At 37.1% G+C, this 24,836-nt stretch overlaps 1 protein-coding gene across 18 annotated transcripts in view; it reads left to right on the top strand.

The window, feature by feature from the left end:
- LOC101328244 (1-acyl-sn-glycerol-3-phosphate acyltransferase delta) overlaps window positions 1-24,836 on the top strand; it is a 1,425,233-nt gene that overhangs the window by 641,805 nt on the left and 758,592 nt on the right. For 15 of the 18 annotated variants that reach the window (XR_004529329.2, XR_012324969.1, XR_012324970.1 and 12 more), the window contains exon 5: window positions 6,725-6,808. The exons of the other annotated variants lie outside the window; for them this stretch is intronic. Coding sequence is in view for 11 of the 15 variants with exons in the window: in XM_033867950.2 (XP_033723841.1) it covers window positions 6,725-6,808 (84 nt within the window). In the remaining 4 variants the exon portion in view is untranslated. The remainder of the gene's footprint in view (window positions 1-6,724; window positions 6,809-24,836) is intronic. 18 annotated transcript variants of the gene reach the window in all.

Below are 24,836 nucleotides of genomic sequence, written 5' to 3'. Positions count from 1 at the left end.
CTCCTGGTGTCCATGCTTTTGTGAAATCCCTTCCTCTTGAATGTAGGTGGTTCTGGTGATTTCCTTCTAATGAAGAGAATATGGCAAAAGTGATGAGATATCTACCACTTCCCTGATCATGTTATATAAGACTCCCCTTTATTACATCTTAGAAGACTGCGTCTTAGGGACCTAAGCAGATATTCTGCTGGCTTGTGAAGTAAGCAACCACGTTTAGGAAGCCCACGTGGCAAGGAACGGTAGGAGGCCTCCAGCAGGCAGCAAAAAGCAGTGACAAGAGCTTTGAGGACCCATCCTTCTTCTCCAAGCAGAATAAGCCTGCTTTATTTCTTTTATACTTTGGATTCTATACACAATTCATTGGAGGAAAGTTCTGCTTTAAAAGAAAACACAACTTTGAAAACCACAGATCTTTCAGTTTTATAGCTTTACAGATGAGAAAGGTAAAGCCTGATTCAGTTAATGTATTTCTGAGTATTCACCATGTTTACATACAGCATTTTGCTACCCACATCAAAGCACACAGATAGAAGTAGGACGTGGTTCTTCACTTTAAGAATTCTGTAACTCGATGGTGAATGTTAGTAACCAGTTCAAAGCCACAGAACTGGTTATTCTTTTGTTTTGATTGACAATGGCTTGGATTATCCTATAATAAAAGTTATAGACTATTGTGTCCGAAGGCTATAAGGCGAAATTACTGAAGAGGTAAAGATGCTTTTAAAAAAAATTTTTTTTTAATTGTTTCATTACATGGATTGTTTTTTAAACCATATTGGCTGTGGTCCCTAATTGTCCCCCCCACTTTATCACGTCTGAGTGCTGAATGGTAAATATAGAAATGGTTAACATTTGTTGAGAACCTACTGTGTGCCTGGCATTGGCCTAACTTTTATATTTAATCCTTGCAATACCCGTTGTGGTATTACTCCATTTGTCCTGGGCTAGCTGTTCCCTGAGTGGTTAAGAGAACTTCCAAAGTTGCAGAACTACTGAGAGACAGGGCCTCAGTAAGTAATTGTTGAATAAGGAGTGGAATAAGATTCAGTTCCCTGTTTTAAATTATGGAACAATTTACACTCAATAAAGTGCACAGAATTTAAGGGTTCAGTTCTATGAGCTTTGACAGTTATGCACACCCATGTAACTACTACCCCAATCAAAATACAGAACATTTCCAAAAAATGTCCTCATGCCTCCTTCCCGTCCATACCTCCAGTCAAGACAACCAGCTTCTGATTTCTATCAGCATAGATTAGTTGTTTTGCCGAAGTTTAGTATTATGAGCCTTTTTTAAAATTTTAGCCATCATACTGGCTAAGATGCAAAACCAAGTAAAATTGTATTTTGTTATTTTAATTTGCATTTTCCTGATTATTAATGATATTAACTATCTTTTTATATGATTATTGGCCATGTTTATGTCTCCTTTTATAAAGTCTTTTGCTTATTTTGAATAAGTGCTTGTCTGTATGGTGCTATATATAGTTCTTTATATGGTCTAAAGATGAATTATTTCACAAATATACATATTATAAATATTTTCTCCAGTCTGTGGCTTGCATATTCATGTTGAATAGTGTCTTTTGATGAGTGGAAGTTTTTTAAAATTTTCATTGAAATTCAATTTATAAATTTCTTCATTTATGGTTAGAGCTTTGTGTGTCCTTATAAAAAAAATTCTGTCTGTTTCAAGGCTGTAAAGATGTTCTCATTTGTTTTCTTCTAGAAACTGTATGGAGCGAGGAAGGGATTTAGATATCGAAATTCAGTTGTTCAAGCACCATTTGATATAGATTCTCCTTCCCTCAGAGAATTTCCTTGGCAACTTCTCAGTTTGTTTTTTCCGAATACACTTTACTGAGAAATAGTTTGTGTAAAATAGACTGCCTCCATTTAAAGGGTACAATTTGAAGAGTTCTGACAAGTATATAATCCCACAAAACCACCATCACAATCAAGATAGAGAACACTTCCATAACCCCTATATTAGTTTGCTAGAGGTGCCATAATAAAGTACCACCAACTGGGTTGTTTAAGCCACAGAATTTTATTCACTCACAATTCTGGAGGCTAGAAATCTGAGACTAAATTGTCAGCAAGGTTGGTGTCTATTGAGACCTTGGCTTGTAGATGGTTGTCTTCTTCAGTGCCTTCACGTGATCTTTTCTCTGTGCATGTCTATGTCCCAATCCCATCTGTTAAGGACATCTGTTTTAAGGACACCAGTCACATTGAATTAGGGTCCACCATAATGACCTCATTTTAACTTAATTACCTCTTCAAAAACCCTATCTCCAAAACAGTCATATTCTGAAGAGGGTTAAGACTTTAACATAGCAGTTTTAGAGGACACAACTCAGCCCATAACACCCCCAAAAGAGTCTTCATGTTCTTATGTAGCCCATTCCACCCTCCGCCCCCACCCGAAAGCTACCAGTGATCTGTTTTTGCCACTATAGATCTGTTTGCATTTTATATAATCAGAATCATGCATATATTCTATTTCATATTTGGCTTCCTTCCCTCACATAAATTTGAGAATCATCCACGGTGTTGCATTTATAAGTAACGTAATACTGTTGATTATTGAGTAGTATTCCATTGGATGGATATACCACATTTTGTTTATCCATTCATATTGTTGGTGGCTATTATGAATAAAACTGTTGTGAGCATTTGTATACAATTCTTTTTGTGGACTCGTTTTCATTTATCTTAGTCAATTATCTAGGAGTGGAATGGCCAAGCGATGTGTTAGTTGTATGTTTAATTTTTTTTAAATGCCTAATAGATTTCCAGACTGACTGTGTCATTTTATATTTGCACCAGCAGTATATGTGTATTCATTTGTTTTATATCTGACCGATATTTGGTATGAATATTCCTTTTTAATTTTATTCATTTGAATGGGTGTGCTCAGTTAATTTACAGCCTCAGTCTTTGTGGCCAGTCCATAAAACCTATAAGAAAAAGGATTCTTCTCTCTTTTGTAAACTCTAAGAATACAGAGTTTAAGAGCTGTTTAGTAGATATGTATTGTTTGGTTGGTAGATATGTATTGATTCAAAGGACTTTTCCCTATTATTTTCCCTGCTTACTATTAAATGATTGCATTATTGAGCCTCTGCTATAATCATAGCACCATGCTTAGCTTTATTAGAAGCACAGATCTTAAAATCAAATGGAGGGAGATGCAGAACAAGGATACTATATGACTGATGGAAATATCAGTCATGCTTTGAGAGAGTTATAGCAGCATGCTCTGGAAAGTGAATGACCCCTGGGGAATGGTTGGGTAATCTGGAAACTGAGAAAAAGGAAGAAATGAAAAACCCACTGGGTTAAGTCTGGTCCCTTGAAACTGGCATCTTATTGCTTATCTATCTACAAAATTAAACATAATCGTACTTGGGCAGTTCTATTTTGAGAAATAAGAAATCCTGCTTTCAACAGTTGCATTTTTAAATAAGTCAACATGTGCCAGGCACTGTGCAGTCTTACAGGTGTTATTTCACTTAATCTTCATGAAATCCCTGTGAAGGAGCTATTTAATCCCTAACTTTTCAAATGAGGAATGCTAAGTTTAGAAAGGCAACGTGAAACTTGCTCAAGAGCATATAGCTAATAATTGGTGGAATTGGGATTCAACAGGTTGGTGAACTTTGACTCTCCTTCTCTGTATCATTTTATTGCAGGCGGAGAGGAAAAGTTAGGAGGGTGGATGGAAGCCTCTGAGTATAGTTGTCTTAAAGACAGTTTTGCTGTCCTTGTATTATGTCAGTAGTATAATTTTCAAAATAATTTTAGTCCCTTAAATTTAATTATTCAACTTAGATGTTTGTGGAATCATTCAAGAGGCTTTTTTTTTTTTGCGGTACGCGGACCTCTCACTGCTGTGGCCTCTCCCGCTGCAGAGCACAGGCTCCGGACGCGCAGGCCCAGCAGCCATGGCCCATGGGCCCAGCCGCTCTGCAGCACATGGGATCCTCTCGGACCGGGGCATGAACCCGTGTCCTCTGCATCGGCAGGCGGACTCTCAACCACTGTGCCACCAGGAAAGCCCCAAGAGGCTATTTTAAATGCAACACAGTTGATGATAACCTGAGATAATTGGTAAAAGTGTAGAGAAAATACTATTAAAATTACCCTTTTCAAAACCTGTAAGTGCCAATACTTTGCAGAAACATTTTGTAAAACATAACGCATAATTTGTTTAGGGAGCAGTGTATATGCCCACCTATGAAGAACAGATTATAGAACTGATTTAGATAATTCAGGAAAAAACCACACCTTTGCTTAAACTGCCTGTCTGAAGCTTGTCAGAGTGATATTCGGATAAGAATTAGTTAAGTACTTCAATTTTCCACTTGATTGGACGTGACAAGACACAGCCAAAATGACTTGTGGATTTGTTCTGGAATTCTTAAGAATAAATATTATTTTAAGACTCATATTTTATAGAGTTTTATCACTGTTTATTATGCCACTGAGTCATTTTTCTGAACTTCTGATTTACATGCATCATATAAATGTATTTAAATAATATTCTGCTTCATGATTTTCAGCTGGTGGTAGCATTAATCAAGACAAATCCCCAAATATTGTAATTTTCCACTCTCTTACTGATTCAAGCTACTTGAATCACTGGATTCTATCAATGCCTTCTCAGATTTCACAGGTCAACAGTACTAAGGTTTTAATTGAAGTAATTTCTCACTTGAGACCCAGAATGCAGCTGCTTGTACAAATGAATAAGATTATATGGTAGCCAAAATGCTGCTACAATATTTTTGAGTATGTTCAATATGAACCTGGAACATTTTATTTACTGTCAAGGATTGGCAAGCTTTTTCCATAAAGGGCCGGATAGTAAATATTTTAGGCTTATTGAGCCACAGCTCAATTTTGCCCTTGCTGTGCAGAAGCAGCATAGACAATACATAAATGAACAACCATGGCCGTGTCCAATAAATTTCATTGTGGACATGGAAATGTGAATATCATTTACTTTTCGTGTGCCACAAAAGGCTCTTCTTTTTATGCTTTTCAACCATTTAAAAATGTAAAACCATTCTTAGGTTGTGGCCGTACAAAGGCAAACCCTAGGCTGGATTTGGCCAACAAGGCCATTGTTTGCTGACTCCTGATATAGATGCTCAAATAATTTATGTATTTTTCTTGGTTGTAACTACTACTGGACAAGAAGGAGAAAGTTTTCTAAAAAGCAGCCACACGATTCTTTATTAAGACATATTTCACACTGTTCTGACATTTTTTTTTTCTGATGTCTTTCTCCAATTCTATACCTTTGAGAGATAAAATACATTTTTTTTTGTATTCTCCGCTTGATGCATTCTAATCCATAGCTCCCTTGGGCTGCCATGTGATTTGCAGTCCTTGTTAATCTTGTGGTCTTGACACCTTTCTTACTCCTATATAAAGCCCGTTAATTATAAATGCCTTACCCATGCAACTGTTAAAACAATGTATGCAATGAATAACCAATTAACATTTTATATTTTCTAAAACTAGAAAGGAGCAAAGTTAAAACTGCTTTCTAATGGCAGAAATTAACTGGGAAATTTGTTTCTATTTTCAGGATGGTTATAGCAATAGCAGTCAATACTAATAGTTTGAGTAGTATGGATAAACGAGCACATATATTTTATTATGTTGAATTCTCATATCCAACGGAGTTCTATTCAGTTTTATTACCTGTATGTTTTGTTATGGTCTGAGATCAAGAAGAAAATTGTGAATGAATTTTCTGTAATTTCCTTGTACAACACAAGGGTTTGTCAGATAAAGTAGTACTTATGTGACAATTATAGGAATTGTTACATAAGTGTTTTTGTTGCTTTTGGGGCCCTGAAAAATTAACGCAGGAAAAATTCATATCTGTGATATGCACAGAAAGTTTCATTGCATTCTATGTTTCTAAGCTGGGGATCTGACCTTTCTATCTAGAAGATTTTTAGGATCTTCTGCTTATTAAATTGTAACTTCCTCCCTGTTTGCTGCTCCAGGTCTCACTCTGCTTTCTCTCCTGCCTCCTTTTTCTCGAGCCTTTGGGCTCCTTGTGGGCCTGCGCGGCACAGAGGACCCGTCCTCTGCTGCAGCCTACTGCAGATTTCCAGAAAAGTGTGGAACTCTCTTCTCAACCAAGTTTCTGCCTTCTGTTTTTCTTAGTATTATGGCTTTACATGTTGCTAGTTATTAACTGTAATTCTCACGGGGCCTCAGGAGGGAGAGGAGATACAGGTGCCTCTGCTCAGCCTGCCGACTGCGCCCAGCGGTCCTCCAGGTGTGCCTCCCCGTGCTGCACTGCTGCCCCCAGACAGTCCTTTTGAGTGAGACTTGCATGTGTGTTTTCATTTAAAAGTTATCAACTGAAATTGCAATGAACTTAAGAAAATTATTTAAATGTTTAAACAATTAAATATAACTGCAGTGGGGAAACTACTACATGTACATGTGATACATGTTTGGAGCAATATGCCAAATATCATCTTAGTACATCGATGAAAATGGTTTTGACTTACCAGATCCCCCAAAAGGGTCCTGAGAACCCCCAGGGTCTATGTATCTTACTTTGAAAATCTTTGCATTACATATTACTTTCATTATCGTTTTATAGCATAAATAGATTTTAGAAAATGTATTAGGGAATACATTTGAATTACAATTTGTGCACCAAGTATATGCTGTTTTTTTCTCAAAGGGTCCTTCTCGCTGGGAAGATGTCTTAATCCCAAACCAGATGAGTGGTGAATGCCAGTCTCCAAACTGTCCTGGGACTAGAGCAGTAAGTACTGGTCAAATCTGTTCTTTCATTATGGCATCTCCAGTGTTTACTAGGAAATGAGATTAGAGACAAAACACTAATTGATTCTTCCCATCCACTTACATATTTACAAAAAGTGTTATAAGATTCAAAAGTATTCATAATATTCACGAAAAATTCTGCCTGTATCATTGCCTTCCAGTGTCACTTTCCTAGAGACTTAACCACTTTGGGTGATTATGTTGAAACATGACAATTTAAATTCCTCACAAGGTGATGTTCATGGAATATAAAGAAGATCCTGTTCAGAGTCTGACAAAAGAAAATAACAAAACTATAATGTTCATCTTTTTCCTAATGCTGTGATATTTTACATTTACGTTCCATATCATTCAAAATTGCTCTTTCTACCTTTCTTAGCAGTTTTCTGACATAGTGGGCTGTTAGAAAATTTAGAATGAATGACCAGCTGTAAATGGAATCCCCATCCTCTGTTCTCTGCAATCCATTTTGTCTTTGCAAACATACACCATGTGTTTCATATAGAGAAGGTATTTCTGGAACGAGAGCCTAAGCACTGAAGTATTTTTTAAATAATTTTATCATTATGGTCATGTTTATAACTTGTGTATTATACTTTTTACTTTGCAAATCCTTGGGTCCATCATAATCTGATTATATATATTTTCTGAGCTGTAAATACTCTTACGGCGCCAACACAAATGTCAAGTTAGTTCACAAACTGTCACAGCCAGCTGACAGTTAATATCTTCTCTAAGGAACAAAGTCTGTCAACAGCAACAGGTAGAGTGTTTGAGCTAGGATCATTAGATGTGTCTTCTCTCTCCAATCTGCTGGATGATTGCAAGGCTACAGAGACAGCAGTGAGCAGCAGTGATGATCACTCTCCATCAAATGGGACTAGGGACACTGAACAGCTCTTTATTAATGCAAATCCTGAAGAAAAATAATGAGTTGTGCGTCACTCGCCGATATCGAGGCACAATACAGTCTTACAAGTTTGCTATTGGGATGAAATTAAAGTATACATACTTTGTAGGACAGATTTCTTAAGTATAATTGTATTTGCGTGTATATATGTGGATGTAGTATGCATATATGATAGTATACATGCCATGTAGATATAATTACATTTAATAATAATTTAAATCCTCTGGTGCATGTCACATTATGATCTCCATATCATCTTTACAGCAATGTGAGCTCCTTTGAAAATCTACTTCAGTCATTGACAGTCTGACTGCCTCTGTGTACCTTCATATTAATTGGGAGGATTCAGCATAGCAGGATAGACAGTCTTGCATCTTTAAGGATTTAGCTTCAAATTGGTCACAGGGCTACTGTGTTGCTAGGGCTGAGAATCACGACCTTTGCTTGTTGAATATTCACCTCGCCTATTTATCGGTATACAGAGCTTCGTCTAAATCAGTTTATACTGAAGCTTTATTTCGGACAGCATGGTGAACCGACACCCTAAAAAATCCTTGCAGTGCACACTATATAAAAGTAGTGAATTGAATTCCAAACACATATTTTTAAAGAACAGCTGAGCTGACAACATAGTAAGGAAAAGGTCATATGCCCAAAAGTAAGAGAAGGCTAGACTCCAGAAAGGAAACTGTGTAAGCTAAAGCCACTCACCACGGGGGGCTACAGCCTCAGACCAGGCAAACGCTGGAGACTGCTGGTGAGTTTAGGGCCTCGTCAAGGTGGAAAGTGAAACCATAGAATTCTACATGAAGAACCTCCTGGAAAACATGATTTCCTCCTGGGATCAAGTGGAGAGAGGAAGGTGCTGGGGATAGTTGCCTATTTTGTTTTCACTCTAGGTAGAAATGTTACTCCTAAGAATTTGTAAGCACAGACCCATATTTACCTGAGTTTGGGGCTCAATTTTACTCTTTCTGTGTGCACTTATATAAGGTCCTGAGTCTAGAATGTTGTTTAGGGTGGCCATGAGTTGGCAGTGCCAGGAACTGGGCTGAGACTAACTCACATCCTCCCAAGGAGACCTGTGCTCTCAAATGAGTCCTAAAATAATTCCCTCAGACAAAGTTTCACAGAGCATGACCTAACAATCAGAAAATCACAGATGGAAGCATGCCATCGTGAATGAGAGCGAGCAGAGTTCAAACCTGGAAAGAACACAGAGATTAAAGTTGCCTGGGAAAGACTATAAGTATGCTTAATGTGTTTAAAAAATGAAAGCGCACATATGATTAAAAAACAAAAGACTATCAGAAATATCCAGTCAGATTAAAAGATTAAATACACACACACAAACATGCACGCCCACATGTACATACATGCACACAATAACACGAGAAATTCTAGAATTAAAAACTATAATTGACACAAAATTGACTAGATGGGCTAAAGAGCAGGTAAGTAGGTGAAACAGCAATTCTAACTTAGATCTGAAATTTGCCCTGATAAAATTACTCAAAATGCAGGCAGAAAATATAACAGATTTAAAATATAAAAGAGAAGTTAAACAATATGGTGGGTAAAATTAGATTTCCAGAAGAAAATAATAGAGAGAATAGCGGAAAGGTAATATTTTAAAAGATAATGAAGCAGAGCTTTCCACAATTTTTAAGACTCAAGAATCCCAAGGAGGGCTTCCCTGGTGGCGCAGTGGTTGAGAGTCCGCCTGCTGATGCAGGGGACACGGGTTCGTACCCCGGTCCAGGAGGATCCCACATGCTGCGGAGCGGCTGGGCCCGTGAGCCATGGCTGCTGAGCCTGCGCGTCCAGAGCCTGTGCTCCGCAACAGGAGAGGCCACGACAGTGAGAGGCCCGCATACCACAAAAAAAAAAAAAAAAAAAGAATCCCAAGGAGTAGGAATAAAATGAAAGCCCCACCTAAATTGATCACTGAAATTGCAGAACAGGAAGATTCTAAAAGCATCAGAGAATGAAGAAGACTGGTTACTACACAGGAGAAACAATCAATAGTTGTTAAACCAACAGCAACGTCAGAAGGCAGACGACACAGGAACAGTGTCTTCAAAATATTGAAAGAAAATAAATGCTAAACTAAGATTGTATTTAAGAAAAACTTTTAAAAGACAAGATCAACAACCAAAAAGATATTTTCAGGTAAACAGAAACTCAAGGAATTAACTTCCATCTAAACCTTTCAAATATTTTTAAGTTAAATTATTTCAGAAAGAAAGAAAATGATCCCAGAAGGAAAGCCTGAAATGCGAGAAGGAATGATTGGAAACAATGTAGAGAAACCTAAACAAAATGTAACAATCAGTATGATAATATTTGATGAATGGAAATATATGTAAAGATAAATAAAGTTTCTGGACAATATTGCATGTAAGCATCAAACATAAAGTTAAAGCATTCTAGGATCTTTGTACTTTTCACCAGAAAGGAAAGACAGTGACTAAAATTAAACTTGTTTTTGGTACATGAATGTTCATAGCAGCTTTGTTTGTAACTGCACACTGGAAATAACCCACATGTCCAACAACAGGTGAGTGTGTAGACAAACTGGAAGAGCCATACAGTGGTTTACTGCTCAGTGATAAAAAGGAAGTCACTGTTGACACAACCCGGATGGTCCGCAAAATAATTATGCTAGTGAGACAAAAACAAAAAAAGGAGATGCTGCGTGATTCCAGTTATGTGAAATTCTAGAAAACACAAACAATCTACAGTGACAGAAAATAGATCAGTAGTTGCCTAGGGACTGGGTAGAGGCAAGCAGAGCATGAGGATGGCACTAAAAAGGGCCCGAGGAATCTTTGGGGATGAGAAATTGTTCAGTATCTTAATTGTGGTGTTGGCTTCATGGATGTATATGTATGTCAAAACGTAGGCTATTTATCCATGTGCAGTTTATTTGATGTTAATGATACCCCAGTAAAGCTATAAAATAACAATGCCAACATTTATACAATTAGGAGATTTCACATAAAAATTCAAACCTCAAGCTCATCCTGAAAAGCCATAAGATCAGGCAGCTCTGTGTTGGCCTCTCAGCCAGAGTTCCTCACCCCTGTGCACTCCTCAGCTGGCTGCCGAGGTGTGTTAGTGAACTTGAAGGCTTTCCTCTGGTGTGTAATTCTGAGGACCCCTCACACTCCCGACACGTTTGGGGTTCTTCTCCCTTGTGAATTGTCTGGTGGTGAATAGGCTGCTTCTCCTCAAAGGCCTTTCTGAACACCATGAGTTTATCGGCTCAGGGCTGGGTCTCATGTGCCTTGGCCAGGTTCAAGTCCTTGCTCTCCAGTGCCCAGGCTTCCTCACCATGCCCCTGCTGGGGGACCACATGGGGTTGGGGGCCTCAAGTCCCGGGAAGGGCAGGAGTGCAAAGTTGTCCAGTGCACAGCATGGTAGATGCCCCTCAGGGCGTTGTCACAGAGTCCTCTTCTCCCAGGAGGGGCTCACAACCACACCCTGCAAGGTCATGGGTCCCATGCCAGGTTCATCACCTCCAAGTTCAGATGACTTCATCTGAACCATGACCTGGGGGCCTCCTCAGAAGCTGCCCCGTATAACCCACTGGGAAGCAATTCCTACCCCAGTGATCTAGTTATACCAGTCATTTTTAACATGAAACTCAAGTTAAAAATGCATTTAAATTGTATAGAATTACCATCTGGGGGATTGAAATACAATACAGGTGTCAAGTTAGAAAGAAAGAAGGGAGCGAGGGAGGGAGGGAGGGAGGGAGGAAGGAAGGAAGGAAGGAAGGAGGGAAGGAAGGAGGGAAGGAAGGAGGGAGGGAGGGAGGGAGGGAGGGAAAGAGGGAAGGAAGGAAGGAAGGAAGGAAAAAAGGGAGAGAGTGAATTAGAGGAAAATGGGATAAATAAGTAGCACACACCAAAAAAAAAAAAAGGTAGAAATAAAACCAAATATAACAGTTAATGAAATTAAATGTAAATGGACTAACTAAATATTAGACTGGATTAAGAGAAGAAAATCCAGCTTTATGGAGGTTACAAAAGGTATACCTAAAACATATGAGAACAAAAATATTGAAAGTGGAAGAATGGAAAATGATGTACCACACAAATAGTCACCGAACACAGCTGTTGAAACTATTTTAATTGCATATAAAATAGATTTAGGGGAAAAAAGCATTATTAAAAGTTAAGAAACATTATTAAAAATAGATTTCGAGGGCTTGCCTGGTGGCGCAGTGGTTGAGAGTCGGCCTGCTGATGCAGGGGACACGGGTTCGTGCCCCAGTCCGGGAAGATCCCACATGCCGCGGAGCGGCTAGGCCCATGAGCCATGGCCGCTGAGCCTGTGTGTCCAGAGCCTGTGCTCCACAACGGGAGAGGCCACAACAGTGAGAGGCCCGCGTACCGCAAAAAAAAAAAAAAAAAAAAAAAAGTAGATTTTGATGAAAGGTTCAATAACCCAGGAAGATATAGTAGTTTAAAACTTGTATGATCTCAATAACATGGATATAAAATACATTAAGGACAAATTGTCAGAATTAACAAATTGTACAGATGAAGCTGTAACCATGAGGGAAGATAGTGAGCTAACTCTCTGAGGAGTTGAGGGCTCCAGTAGTGCAAACTCAGGAAGCCGTAGCCTACTAACACAACCACTGAGCAGGGTGGCATCCTGAGTGCTACACCCAACCATGAGGGGCACCCCTTTTTTTGAGCACATATGGAACATTTCAACAATTGATCGTGTTTTAAGTCATTTAAATATCACTAACGGAAACATAACCATAAAAACCTCTTAAGCATGGAAATTCAATTAACTTAGTCAATTAAAAAAAATCCAAATGGAAATACGGGATCAAACAATAATGAAAATATAACACATATCAAATCTTTTGGGATGCAGCTAAATTAGTATTTAAAGGGAGTACTTAGAACCATAAATGCTACTTTTATAAAAGAAGAGAGGATAACATTATTTAAAGATATTGTTTAAGAAAGGAGGAAAAATTGTCATAGCAAACTATTTTTTTCCCCATATCTAATGAACATAAATAAATGGTTAAATAAAGAACATGAAGGTATGCACACTTCTGAATAACTATACCAGTGGGTGGGCAGAATTGCTCAATATGAGTCGTTTAATTCCTTCTTCTTTGCTCTTATCTTAAAACCATTTTCCTGGATTGTATTTTTACAGTGCAGCCAAATGTAAATCATGACTTCTGTTTTCTAAAGCATTGTGTGCGGTGTTTGTTTCTTAAGAAGATGAGAAGATAGGCACTTTAAGTAGTTTATCATATTTAAATTTGTAGAGTATTTTAAATTTTGACACTCTTTTATACACTATGTATTATAGTATTATAAAAATGTTTAATTTCTATCACTTGAATAAAATATCCATATATTTAAAATTCAAAAGAGCAGGGTCTATAATGTATTCTTAGTTAATGTTTAGGCACTTAAAGATCATCTAACCAGATCATTTTAAATAGCAGTAAACTTTCACTTTGGTTTTTAAGACTACAGATATAAACTTGACCCTGCCTACACTTTAGACAGAGAAATCTGAAACAAATTCAGTTCTACACTAGTCACTGTTATCTTAGAAGGAGCATCACATTAGTTCTGAAAGGCATCTTACCTTATTATAAAAACAATTCTAGTCAATTCTAAGGGTGTGTGCTTGAGATTAAGAGGGACAGAATCAATTAGGATTTTTTTTTCCATTAGTGAAATTAATTCAACTTTGGATATGATATAGACTTTAAGTTTTCTGTGTAATTCTTCATTTTATATTTTGCCTATGATACCTTAAACAATGAAGATATTTGTGTTTGTGCGTTGGGGGATATATATTTTTCTTACTTGCACACATGTAGGCTAACGCATACCCAGAAGCCTTACTCTCTAGGAATTATTCCTGAGTTCTGAATCATAACTTTTAAAAGTGAGTATTCCCTGTCCATCAGACACTCTCCTGTGAAGACATTTGGCCTAGTGGTGCTTTTATGGTAATTAAGGGTTTCTTAGCCAACTGTGAGATTGTTGATTTTTCCCTCACGTCTGACAGTGGGGTTTAGGATAAGGGATAGTCCCTGGGATGAAAAAGAAATCAATTATATCTTGTCTTGGTCTGTTCAGTCTGGTATACCAAAAATACCACAAATTGGGTGCCTTATAAACAACAAATACTTATTTCTCACAGCTGTGGAGGATGGAAGTCCAAGGCACCAACAGATTCAGTGTCTGTTGAGAGCCCACTCCCTGAGACTTAGATGGCCGTCTGCTCATTGTGTCCTCAAGTGGTGGACAGGGTGAGGGAGCTCTCAGGGGTCTCTTTTAATAAGGGCTCTGCTCTCATGACCTAATCACCTTCTAAAGGCCCCAACTCCAAATACCATCACAGCGGGAAACAGGTTTCAACATGTGAATTTGGGGAAAACACAAACATTCAGATCGTAGCAAACCTCAAAGTAATAAATAACCAAGGTCATGATTTTTATGCTTATTAAGGGATGTTGATTTCACTACTTAGCCTATAGCATGCATTATATTTTATGTTTCTGAGGAGTAATATTTACTGAAATTCTGTGTAAAACAATAGAAAACTTTCTTTTTTAGATTGCTTGATTTTGACCAGAGTTAAGCTCTTTTACATAGAACTTTTCTTTCTTATCAGAAACAGTTGAGATAAATCTGTTAAAATAGCTCAAAGACTTATTTCAAGTGAAGCTTGATACTAAAAACTATCCCCTGAATTATAATAAATGACATAATTATTAAACTCAGTGCAGCAAATGGAGAGTTTTCATCTTACTCAACATGCAATTTATTTCTTGCATTTTCCCTGTTAGGCTCAGTATATGTCAACTGGAACATTAGTTTGAATGCAAGTTAATTAATATTCATAGTCTCTCTCTTTGATTTCATCTTCTGGGAAGATGTTGACCAGAACAAAATGAATAGTAAATAAGTGTCACCTAATACTGTAAAATTTTTTTATTTATAGGTCATTTGCATATTTTATGTCTGAAAAGTTTCTTATTAATGTTTTAGTTTAATCAAATTACTATCCTTGAAGGGCTCTGTGTTTCTTTTTGTTTCTTTTTGTTGTTGTTTTAGGCTTGAGTAGGATCTCACAAAATGAGTCTCAGGATTTCTCAGGATGGTTTCCTGGTATAAACTATATGTTCTTATTTTTTCCAATATCTAATAATAATGGAAGGTTGGCTTTGTTTCGTTTTTAAGAGAAGATCTGCGGTTGCAAGTGTCCCTGAGGTAGTCACAAATGAAAGCCTTTTTTTGCACAGTGTAAAAGGAGCTCCATATTCTTACGTTGCCCAAACTCCTCTGCATAATGCAATAAGCAACGTGGCACAAACATCTCCAAATATGTATTTAAACAATCCCAACCCTTGTGGTTCCAGGGGAGCCATTGAACCCAAAGGGCTGCTGGGTGCTTAAACGTGGAGGGTGGAGAATGGAAACAGAAGTAAAAGAGGAAAGAACACATTGACTCCTCTCTCATTCTGCCCTGCTCTGGTCAAAGAGAAATGGTCTCCCTGTCCTTACACTGTCCTACAGTCATATTTTCTAAATTCTAAATAAAATTGAATTCTGAAAGTTCTGCAGTCAAACTCAGATTATGATTGAATGGTATCTAAGCGGCACAAAATGTTCTTTGTTTTCTGACATGCAATTCGGGTGACAAACTAGAAACTTCTTATAGCATTTTTCAAAAACTGATCAAGTATTCAGACTCAAGGACAGTTCATTTCTAAATCAAGTTTTGAGGACTTGAAAACAAAAAGTGTCATTTTAAAAAAAATTAAGGCAAAATTGAAAGATATATATTTTATTATGGAATTGGCAGAAATATTGCAAATTTAAATAAAAATTTTAAAATTTTGTTTATAAATAAATTAGTCTGCTATGAAAAAAAATGTGTCAGTTTTTAAGAGTACTAAAGAAATTGAGGTAGTTTTTAAGAACCCACAGGTATTTGCGCAACTCTGAAGTTTAGACTCAATTCCATTCAATTTCTCTTTTTCTGTGCCATAACCCCATTTTTATCTGAGCTCTTTTATAACTTAGTGGAAAATTAAATGAACAGTCATCTTCAAATGGTATTGTTAAAGACTCTTGTACTGTTACATGAAAAAAACTAATCACCAAAGAAAGGAAACCAGGTACCAGAAATCCGTGCATGTATATATAGCAGAATACCTATGCACATGAGATAACCAATATCCACACCGTAGTCCCATAGACATAACCTTGGTTTAGTTTATGATGCCATTTTTCAAGCAAATGGGCGGTTTCCATAATGTATATTTTAAATATTGAAAATAATTCTTGCCTCCTCAATTCCAGGAAAATTCTGTTGTTTGTGAATTGTAAGTTGTTTTTTCACTTGATGATCTGTGATTCTCTGTGCTATAATTTATATCTTATTTCGTATACAGAAGAAAATCATGCATATTACCACAGTGCTGTTTGGATATGATCAACTTTTATCATCCCCAGAGGCTTCAAAAGTTACTCCTTAAGTTCTCATCTTTCCATGGAATGATTCCAAAGCCAGATATGTCAGTGAGGGGCTGTGTTGAAGTTTTGTTGTGGCTTTAGACAAGGGCCCCAGACAACAAAGACACAACAAAGGAATTTATCACGATTAACCAGAAAAAGGTGCACTTCGAGACTGTTAGGTTTTAGATTAGGGGAGAAGGTATATGGATCTACCAGAGAAGATAGCAATAGATGTAATAAGATAATTTCAGTAGATTTACAAAGGAAATTCTGAGAACTGGAGCAAAGAAAGATTAAATACTACTGTAAACATCACTGAATGTTTCCACTGGGATGGTAGATTAGACCTAAATGGAAATATCAGGGATTGGGGGCTAGAGGTCAGCCTGCGATAGCCTCCGTGCAGACGCACAAGAGGCTAATGGAGTGAGAATAGAAGGAAGATGTGGGAGTAATGGGCCAAGAGAATGAGGCCTGCTTCTCAACCAGGAAATCACCCTCTTGATCCTTCAAGCAGGTGACTGATGGCTCTTGGAGACCCACACTTCATCATGCCTTGATGGCAGAGTCATCAAGAAACCATCATCCCTCTTATTCAGGTCAAGCTAGCTCTCAAAAAGTTACCAAGGGCCATGATAAAATTTAGTTTTTCAGATATATGCTGAAAAAAAATACTTAAAGCTATTTTACCAAACTTGAGAGGTAGCATAGAAAATATAAACATATGGAGAATAAGATCAAAACTGAGAAGAATTTCATGCACTATTGACGCACATGTAGTGAAACATTTACTTCCACTAATATTTCTTAGAAAACAAACATAGTTTGGGGTCCTCAGATCTGAATTTCCTAAAGTAGGTAATTATCATCCCCCTCAGTACTCAGAGTTCTAGAAAATAAACTCAGTGCTGACCATAATACATGAGTGTTTTTATGAGATGAAGACAAAACTTTTATGTTTAAAGATTGAAAAGTGAAATATACTTTAAAATGTGTGTGTTTCCATTCAGAGAAATATAGTTATTTTCATAACAGGTATTTATGTGTTATGTTATGCGCTGTGTAGAAAACAAAGACTGACCTTCAAGCACCGGAAGTCTGGTTGGGGAGATAAGACTTTACAGAAATGACTGCAACCCAGATTCAGCAACACAAGTAAAATACGCATTGAGCATGTCTTCTACGCCAGGCTCTAGGAATAGAAAAGGAAATATTTCACTTACTGCTCTCATCGTTTGGGGAAAATGTCAGGGTGGGGTCGGACATGTAGGCCAGTGATGATTTTTACCACAAACTACATCTTGATAAAGACAGATATGAAGGAGTGTAAAAGACTTCACTTGGTGAATAAGGGAGAAGAAATAAGACAAATTGGTATATCACAGAGGCCATGAGACCAGCACAAAGAAGTGTTCTGTGGGAGTTCAGAGAAGGGAATTCCTTTAACAGAGGTGACCAAAGAAGGCTTTTTGGAGGAGGCGGGCCTGAGGCATGGGTAGTGGAAATTCCACAGGTAGTGATGTCGTCAAGGTTAGGAGCATTTTGTGAGGCAGAGGAAATGACAGGAATAAAGACATAGAAAATTAAGGGTCATTCATCTAATGAAGTACTGTTAGCTGCCTGCTGTCTGGTAGATAGTAGGCTCAGCCCTCCTGTGTGTGCAAAGTCAACATCCTCTGCTTCCACGGAGGTCCTCTCAGCCCTGATGGCCTTGGACTTATCACGAGGAAAGATGGAAAAGAGGCCCAGGGTGGTACAAGGGCGTGAAACAGGGCGTCTGCCTAGAATCTGTGAGTAGGGCACCCTTGACTGGAGGAGTGGAGGCCAGCCCTGGGATCTGCAGGCTGAGTCAGAGTTACTGGTGGCGAAGCAGGAGGGTAACTTCCGGCAGGAAGGACCCTCTTGCAAGAGCCCTGCTGTGGGAGGCTCCTTGGGGAAAGCACCTGGAATTTGGAGGTGACAGAGGAACAGGAGGCAGTGCGTTTTCTCCCTTTTGTATGTTTGTTAGTTGTTTTGTTTGTGAGTTTTTATGTGGAAGATTATGACTAGTAATAGAAGGAATCTCACTAGTTTGGATATTTTGAAGACTGAGATAGAACTTGAGCTGGTTGGCGTGAGGGGCAGGATAAAGAACAAAGAAGGAAAAAGAAAATCTTGAGGTATGAAAAAAAAGGGATTATTTTTATATACTTTACTATCTGAAATCCCTGGTAATGTGTGAATAAAGGTAAATGAGAATTGGCATTTTGCCTTCCTTAAAGCTAGAAACAACATACAAATGAAATTTTAGTTTAGAACCGATTAGAGGCACCACACTTTTTTTGTATTTATTGGGTCATTAAGAGCAGCCATATGGTTGTCTTCTGTTTTATCTGTTCACGTTTCTCCAGTATGTTCCTCAGTGGGAGTCTATTTAGTGGTTGATGGGAATTCTATTTTTATTGGTAACTCTCTGTTATCTGTAATTGCCAGAAGTAGATGATCCAGTATAAAGAGTCCACTCCCTTTTTGTCAACCTTACTGGAAAACTGAGACCTTTTCTTTTGCCATTACCTTTTGAAAATATTAGAGGGAAAAGAAATTGGGTTACTGTGTGAAGTAAAATTTGAGACTCTAAAAATCCATCCCTTCTTAAGGATAATGCAGTTGACTGTAATTGTATGCTGAGCAGTTTGAGGACTGCTCGACTGAGAGTTGGGAAGTCTGTAACTCCTTCTCTTTCTATGTGCATGTCAATTTTCTGTTCATTTCCAGTTCTCCAGTTGGACAGCAAAGATATCCATCACTCTTGAAATTTCACTGAGTGTTTGTGGAGATTCAGGACTCAATAAAGCTTCCTCAGTTTAAAAAATGAACGACGTTCTGTTGGGATCACATAGCTGTTGATATCTGTCGATTTTCATACCTTATTCAGAAATGCCTGTATTTTCCTGGGTCCTAGCATTGTCATTTTTCCTCACAGTTATCTAATTTCTTAATTTTATACCTGCCTTATAAAAACATACCATTTCTGTCAAAGAACCATTTCTCCATGTGCTTTTATTTACCATTTCATTAAAACTTACAATGATGTTCACAGTTATAAATGTCATTAAATGACTTTATGTTAAGCAGTTAAAAGTCATATCACTCAGTACAATGTCCAATATATGAAGACCATTTAGAGAATCAATTCTAATTTAGTATTTAATAGTGAGTGCTAATAATTATTATAATGCATGCATTTAAATTTGGACATTTTCTTGATTGAATAATGAAATGCTTTAAATGAGCTCATTACTTAAGGACTCTAATTCTCATGCATCTTATGAGATAAGATGTTTACCTCATATGGATATAAGCAGATATAAATGGAGAAAAATGCATAGTGGGGTTCATTAAAGGGCAGTGGTTACAGCATATGACTCTATAAGAACAAAACCGCAATAGAAATACAAAAAGTACATTTTTTTGGAGTTGAGCTAAAGAAGCTCCTTAGAGATGGCTTATGTTTACTCTTATGGAATAAGCAGAGTCAACTGAATTGTTATAAAGAAGTGACCACTGTAGAATAAGGTTCATCAGCCATAGTTATAGGACTAGATGAATTCTATGACTATCAGATCCCAAGAGAGCAAATAAAAGAAAGATTACCCAGACCAGAGGATTAATTAGGATACTACAAAGTCATGATTACTACAAACTAGGATTTATAATCCACTAATTCTGGTTATGATGCACTGTTTAAAGCATGGTTCTTTAGAAATCATGGAATGACATCGTATTGAGGACCGTGATTTAGTCTGAGTTTTCCATATTTTCTTTTCAACTGTCACAGCTAAAGTACTTCCTAGGATTCTGCCATGGTTATCACAGCTGTCCCTCCAAAAAAAAAAAGCCTAAACAAAACTAAACAATTATAACCAAACCCTTCATAATGGTGAAAGCCAATCTCTATTTAAAAAGAGATAACAGGAAAGGGAGAAGGGGAGGGGACAGAGGAGGTAATTAAATAAGCTGAATAAATGAAAATTCATTACTCTCTTTGTCAAATGTTTCTTTGTGGCTGGAGACATGTCAAAGAGAAAGGCCTCCAGCTGGTAAGGACTACCATGGATCTGACCCAAAAGGCTTACAGGTTCAGGAACTAACTTTTAGCAACTCAAATCTTGAAGAGACTAATTCATGGGCTAACCAACACATAAAAGACATTATTTATGAACCATGATATTAGTTCATTAATGTATACTCTGAGAACAACATCTTGAATTGCAGAATATTCATATCTACCTTCCCAGATATGTTTGTTTTCCTCCTCCCTTCTGCTCCCCTCCCTTTTCTCCTTCTTTTTCTCCTTTTGTTTTAAAATGTGTCTGCACAGTCTTTGACACACCTCTCGTCAAATGTTGGGTTCTAATTCCCCACCCCTTGGACCTGGGTCAGCCTTAGTGACCTGTTTCTGAAGAATAGAAAACAATAGAAGTGATCCTGTGTTACTTCTGAGGCTGGGTGACAAAAGTCACAGTAGTGTCTGTCTGGCCTTCTCCTTGGGACACATACACGAGGAGCCTTTAACCAACATAGAAAATGCCTGAGAGACCACATGGAGAGGCCACGTGGAAGTAGCCAGACGTGACTAAGGAGCCCAGGGCTTCCCTTGACCAGCAGGTTAGCCTTCCTACCAACTGCCGTGTGTGTCAACAGTCAGCCTTCAGACCTGGCTCATGAGCCTCCCCAGCTGCTGCCACAGGAGCAGAGATTAGCAGTCTCCACCAAACCCCACTTAGTGCAGATTTGTGAGCAAAATAAATTAAAAAAAAATTCAAACCAATAACATTCGCACAGCAACAGATAACTGGAATACCTCCCATAGCGTTCTCCATGATCATGTGATTATACCAAAGGCCACACACACTCTCATATATAGATATGTGTGTGTGTAGGTCATAGTTTTATAAAAGCAGGTTCAAATTAGAAATCAGACAATGATTTGATGATGAGAGTATCACAGTAGAATTATATGGACTTGAGAAAGAGTTTATTCATGCTGGGCTTGATCATTTGTATATCTGAAGCATGTCTTTATGTTGGATTGTGTCTTATAAGCAATAGCAAGCACTTTCCAGTCAACTCCCCCACTTACTAGATACCAAATGCACCATGTGGTCATGCCAGAGGAATTAAAATGCAGCTATTTATGTATCTAATTTAATTCCATCATCTCTACCTGAGGCTACATCCTGGGCTCTGAGATATCTGTATGTATTTCCCAAGTCACCATTAACAATATATTTCCAAATGATTTTGTCTGGTGGTTTATTTTTACCGTGGTTAGGGTGTAGTGTAGCAGACAGGAGCATGGCCAGTGGAGTCAGAGAAGCTTGATCGGAACTTTTGTTCTGATACTTATAGTCTTATGGTCTTGGACAAAATCCTTGTGCCCCTGTCAGTTTCCTCATTTGTGAAACAGAGTTAATCAGTGCCTTTATACAAGGTGGTTGGAAGGATTAAATGTGATAAAGGATATATAAAGTGCTTACCTCAGAGCCTCTCGTTGTAAGGGATCAATACATTGTAGCTATCATTACCATAGTTGTTCCTATTCTAATGTGTTGACTTTTACTAGACTTGATCTCTCGCCTTTTCCACCATACTGTGGTCAATTGACCGTAATTCCCCTGCAGTTGATTGTCGTTTATACAAATAACACAAGGTATTCAAATCGATAAGATTGCTCTGACAATAACTTTGTAGCAGACTGAAACATCTGTAGTTTCCTTAAATAAAAATGTACTCAATTTGCATTTTATATAATACATGCAAGATTGAGATATAGATAAAATTCTCTACCAGCTGATCTGGAGGAAAAAAAATAACTTAGTCATAATGACTTAGAAAAGCATTGCTGTTGATTTTTTTTTTTTCCAGAGCCATGCACCAGCAGGATTATTGTTATAATATATTATTGTATATGTTATACTCAAAGTGTATTTTAAAGTTATGATACCGCCATTATTTTCATAATAAATGTTGCTTTTTCTGATTATAAGCACATGATGTGGGCTGAAAAAAATAGCCAACATACTTTCATATAAAGAAAAGGCTAAAAGTCATGTTTAATCAAACCACCGGAAGAAAATCACTGTTAACACTGGATGTACATTCTAAATGGTTTTCAAGGTGTACATGTGTATGTGCACATGAACACACACATTTTTTTAATGAACTCATATCTTACATATTATTTTGTAACTTGTATCTTTTACTTCATATAGTGTACTCATTTTTCTATCAATAGATAAAAGTCTACATGATCATTTCATGATTGATACCATTCTATTCTGCTGAAGGGGTCCACCTTCAGTGAGTATTTAAGCTGCTCTACATTTCACTCCAAGAGCCACAGTTTCATGATCTCTCTTACGTACATCCCTAAAAACGTGTATGGTCACATTTTTAGAATCTAATTTTAGAAGAAGAGTTGTTGCGGCAAAAGTATTTTTCATTTAAAGTGTTATCATGCGAATTCCAATAGTTCATCGGGAAACTTTGCACCTGTTTTCACTCTCCCTAAAACTATTAGAACAGTTTCTTCACATGCTTTACCACTAGGTGCTTTCATTCTTAACTTTTTGTCAGTGTTTTTGGTGGAACACTGTGTCTCATGTTAAATTGCCTTCTAATTACTAGGAAGCTCGGGTAGGTTTCCATTGTTTATTGCTCATTATTGTGGCTATTTCCTTTCTTATAATTACCCTTTGTAAACATTTCTTATAGTAACCCTTTACTTATCATATATGTTGCAAATATTTTTCTCCAGTAAGTAATTTAATTTGAAAGTGCTTTAGAACTATTTAAGCTGTAAATTTTGATGGAGTTAAATGTATTGTCTTCTCTGTAGGATTACATCTTTGCAGTCATCCTTAGCAGAATCTTCTTGACACACAAGATCATTATAGATATTTACTGAACATCTTTCCTAGTTATTTTACTTCCAAGTTTCTCTTTTTTTAAATATTTGATGAATGTAGATTTAATTTCAGTGTGAAGGGTTTTATATGAATCTAATTTTACTTATTTCCCCTCCCAAAACCTACAGTTTACTTTTTAGGCATCATTTATTGAATAAAACACATTTCCTCACTGATTTGAAATAAATCCCATCTTTATATTATATTAACTTTGGGGGTTTATCTCTAGAGCCCATCCTGCTCCATTAACCTATTTATTCTGCCTTCACTCTACATTGTCTGGATTACTCTCACATATAACACATTATAACATATTTAATATCTGGTAATGTCAGTTCTCCAAATTGCTGTCACATTTTTCTTACTATTCACACAAACTAATTTTTTCATATGATTTAGATTTTTTTTATAAAGTTTGAAAATAAATTTCATGAATTTGTTTTCAATATATGAGTTAAGCATGTCATCCTAGAGAAGTCAAGAGAGAATGTAATTTAAACATAGATTACATAATGGCGAGGTGTATCTTGTTTTTGAGTTCTGAGCTGTTTCTAGAAAAACTAACACCCCCCCAAATTAATTCCTTAGCAGTTTATTATATACATAGTACAAGCTCTTGGCTAGTATTCCTGATTGACCAGTAGTTCCAAGCCATTAAAATGTAATACCATAAAAGGTTAACATCCCATGGGCTATATTTCTTTTTTTTTACTTGACAAAGTAGAGTACTCGATAACGTTAACTGGAAGACTGCTGTTCACTAGATTACAGATATTCAGTGTGTTTCAAGTTGAATGAAGTTTGTTAAATCAGTTGTTTTATAGTAGGTTTTTAAAAAATTATTATTTTTACTTGATTTGTAATATTACTTTTAGGGAAGTTAAATATTAATAAAATTAGTACTTCAGTGCTCTTTAGCATTTCATCTTTCTAAATCTAAGGGCGCCTTTTGTCCATCTTTCAAGTATTATCCTGTAATTTTCTTAAGTAAATGGAATTTCCAAAAATGCAGATAAGCAGGAAGTAAATGAATGATTTATAAGAACTATGCTTGTTTTTATTTTCCTTACCTATTTTGGATCAATTTAGTAAGGCAGTAGAGTACAGCCTTAAAAGCATTGGAACATGGAGATGTGGATGGACCTAGAGAGTGTCATACAGAGTAAAGTAAGTCAGAAAGAGAAAAGCAAATATTGTATAATAACACATATATGTGGAATCTAGAAAAATTGTAGAGATGATCTTATTTGCAAAGCAGAAATAGAGACACAGACGTAGAGAACAAATGTATGGATACCAAGGGGGAAAGGGGTGGAATAGGAGGAATTGGGAGACTGAGATTGACACATGTCCGTTATTGATACTATGTATAATATAGACAACTGATGGGAACATAGTGTATAGCACAGGGAACTGTACCTAATGCACTGTGGTAACCTAAATGGAAGGGAAGTCCAAAAGGGAGGGGATATCTGTTATGTGTATGGCTGATTCATTTTGTTGCACAGTGGAGACTAACACAACATTGTAAAGCAACCATACTCCAATAAAAATAAAAAATAAAAAAAATGCATTGGAACAAGAAAGACCTAGATTCAAGATACTGCTAGTTGTGTGACCTTG

This window comes from Tursiops truncatus, chromosome 12, assembly GCF_011762595.2.
Source record: "Tursiops truncatus isolate mTurTru1 chromosome 12, mTurTru1.mat.Y, whole genome shotgun sequence".
Taxonomy (NCBI): Eukaryota; Metazoa; Chordata; class Mammalia; order Artiodactyla; family Delphinidae; genus Tursiops; species Tursiops truncatus.
The sequence above is the reverse complement of the archived record's forward strand: the minus strand, read 5'-3'. Positions and strand labels throughout refer to the sequence as shown.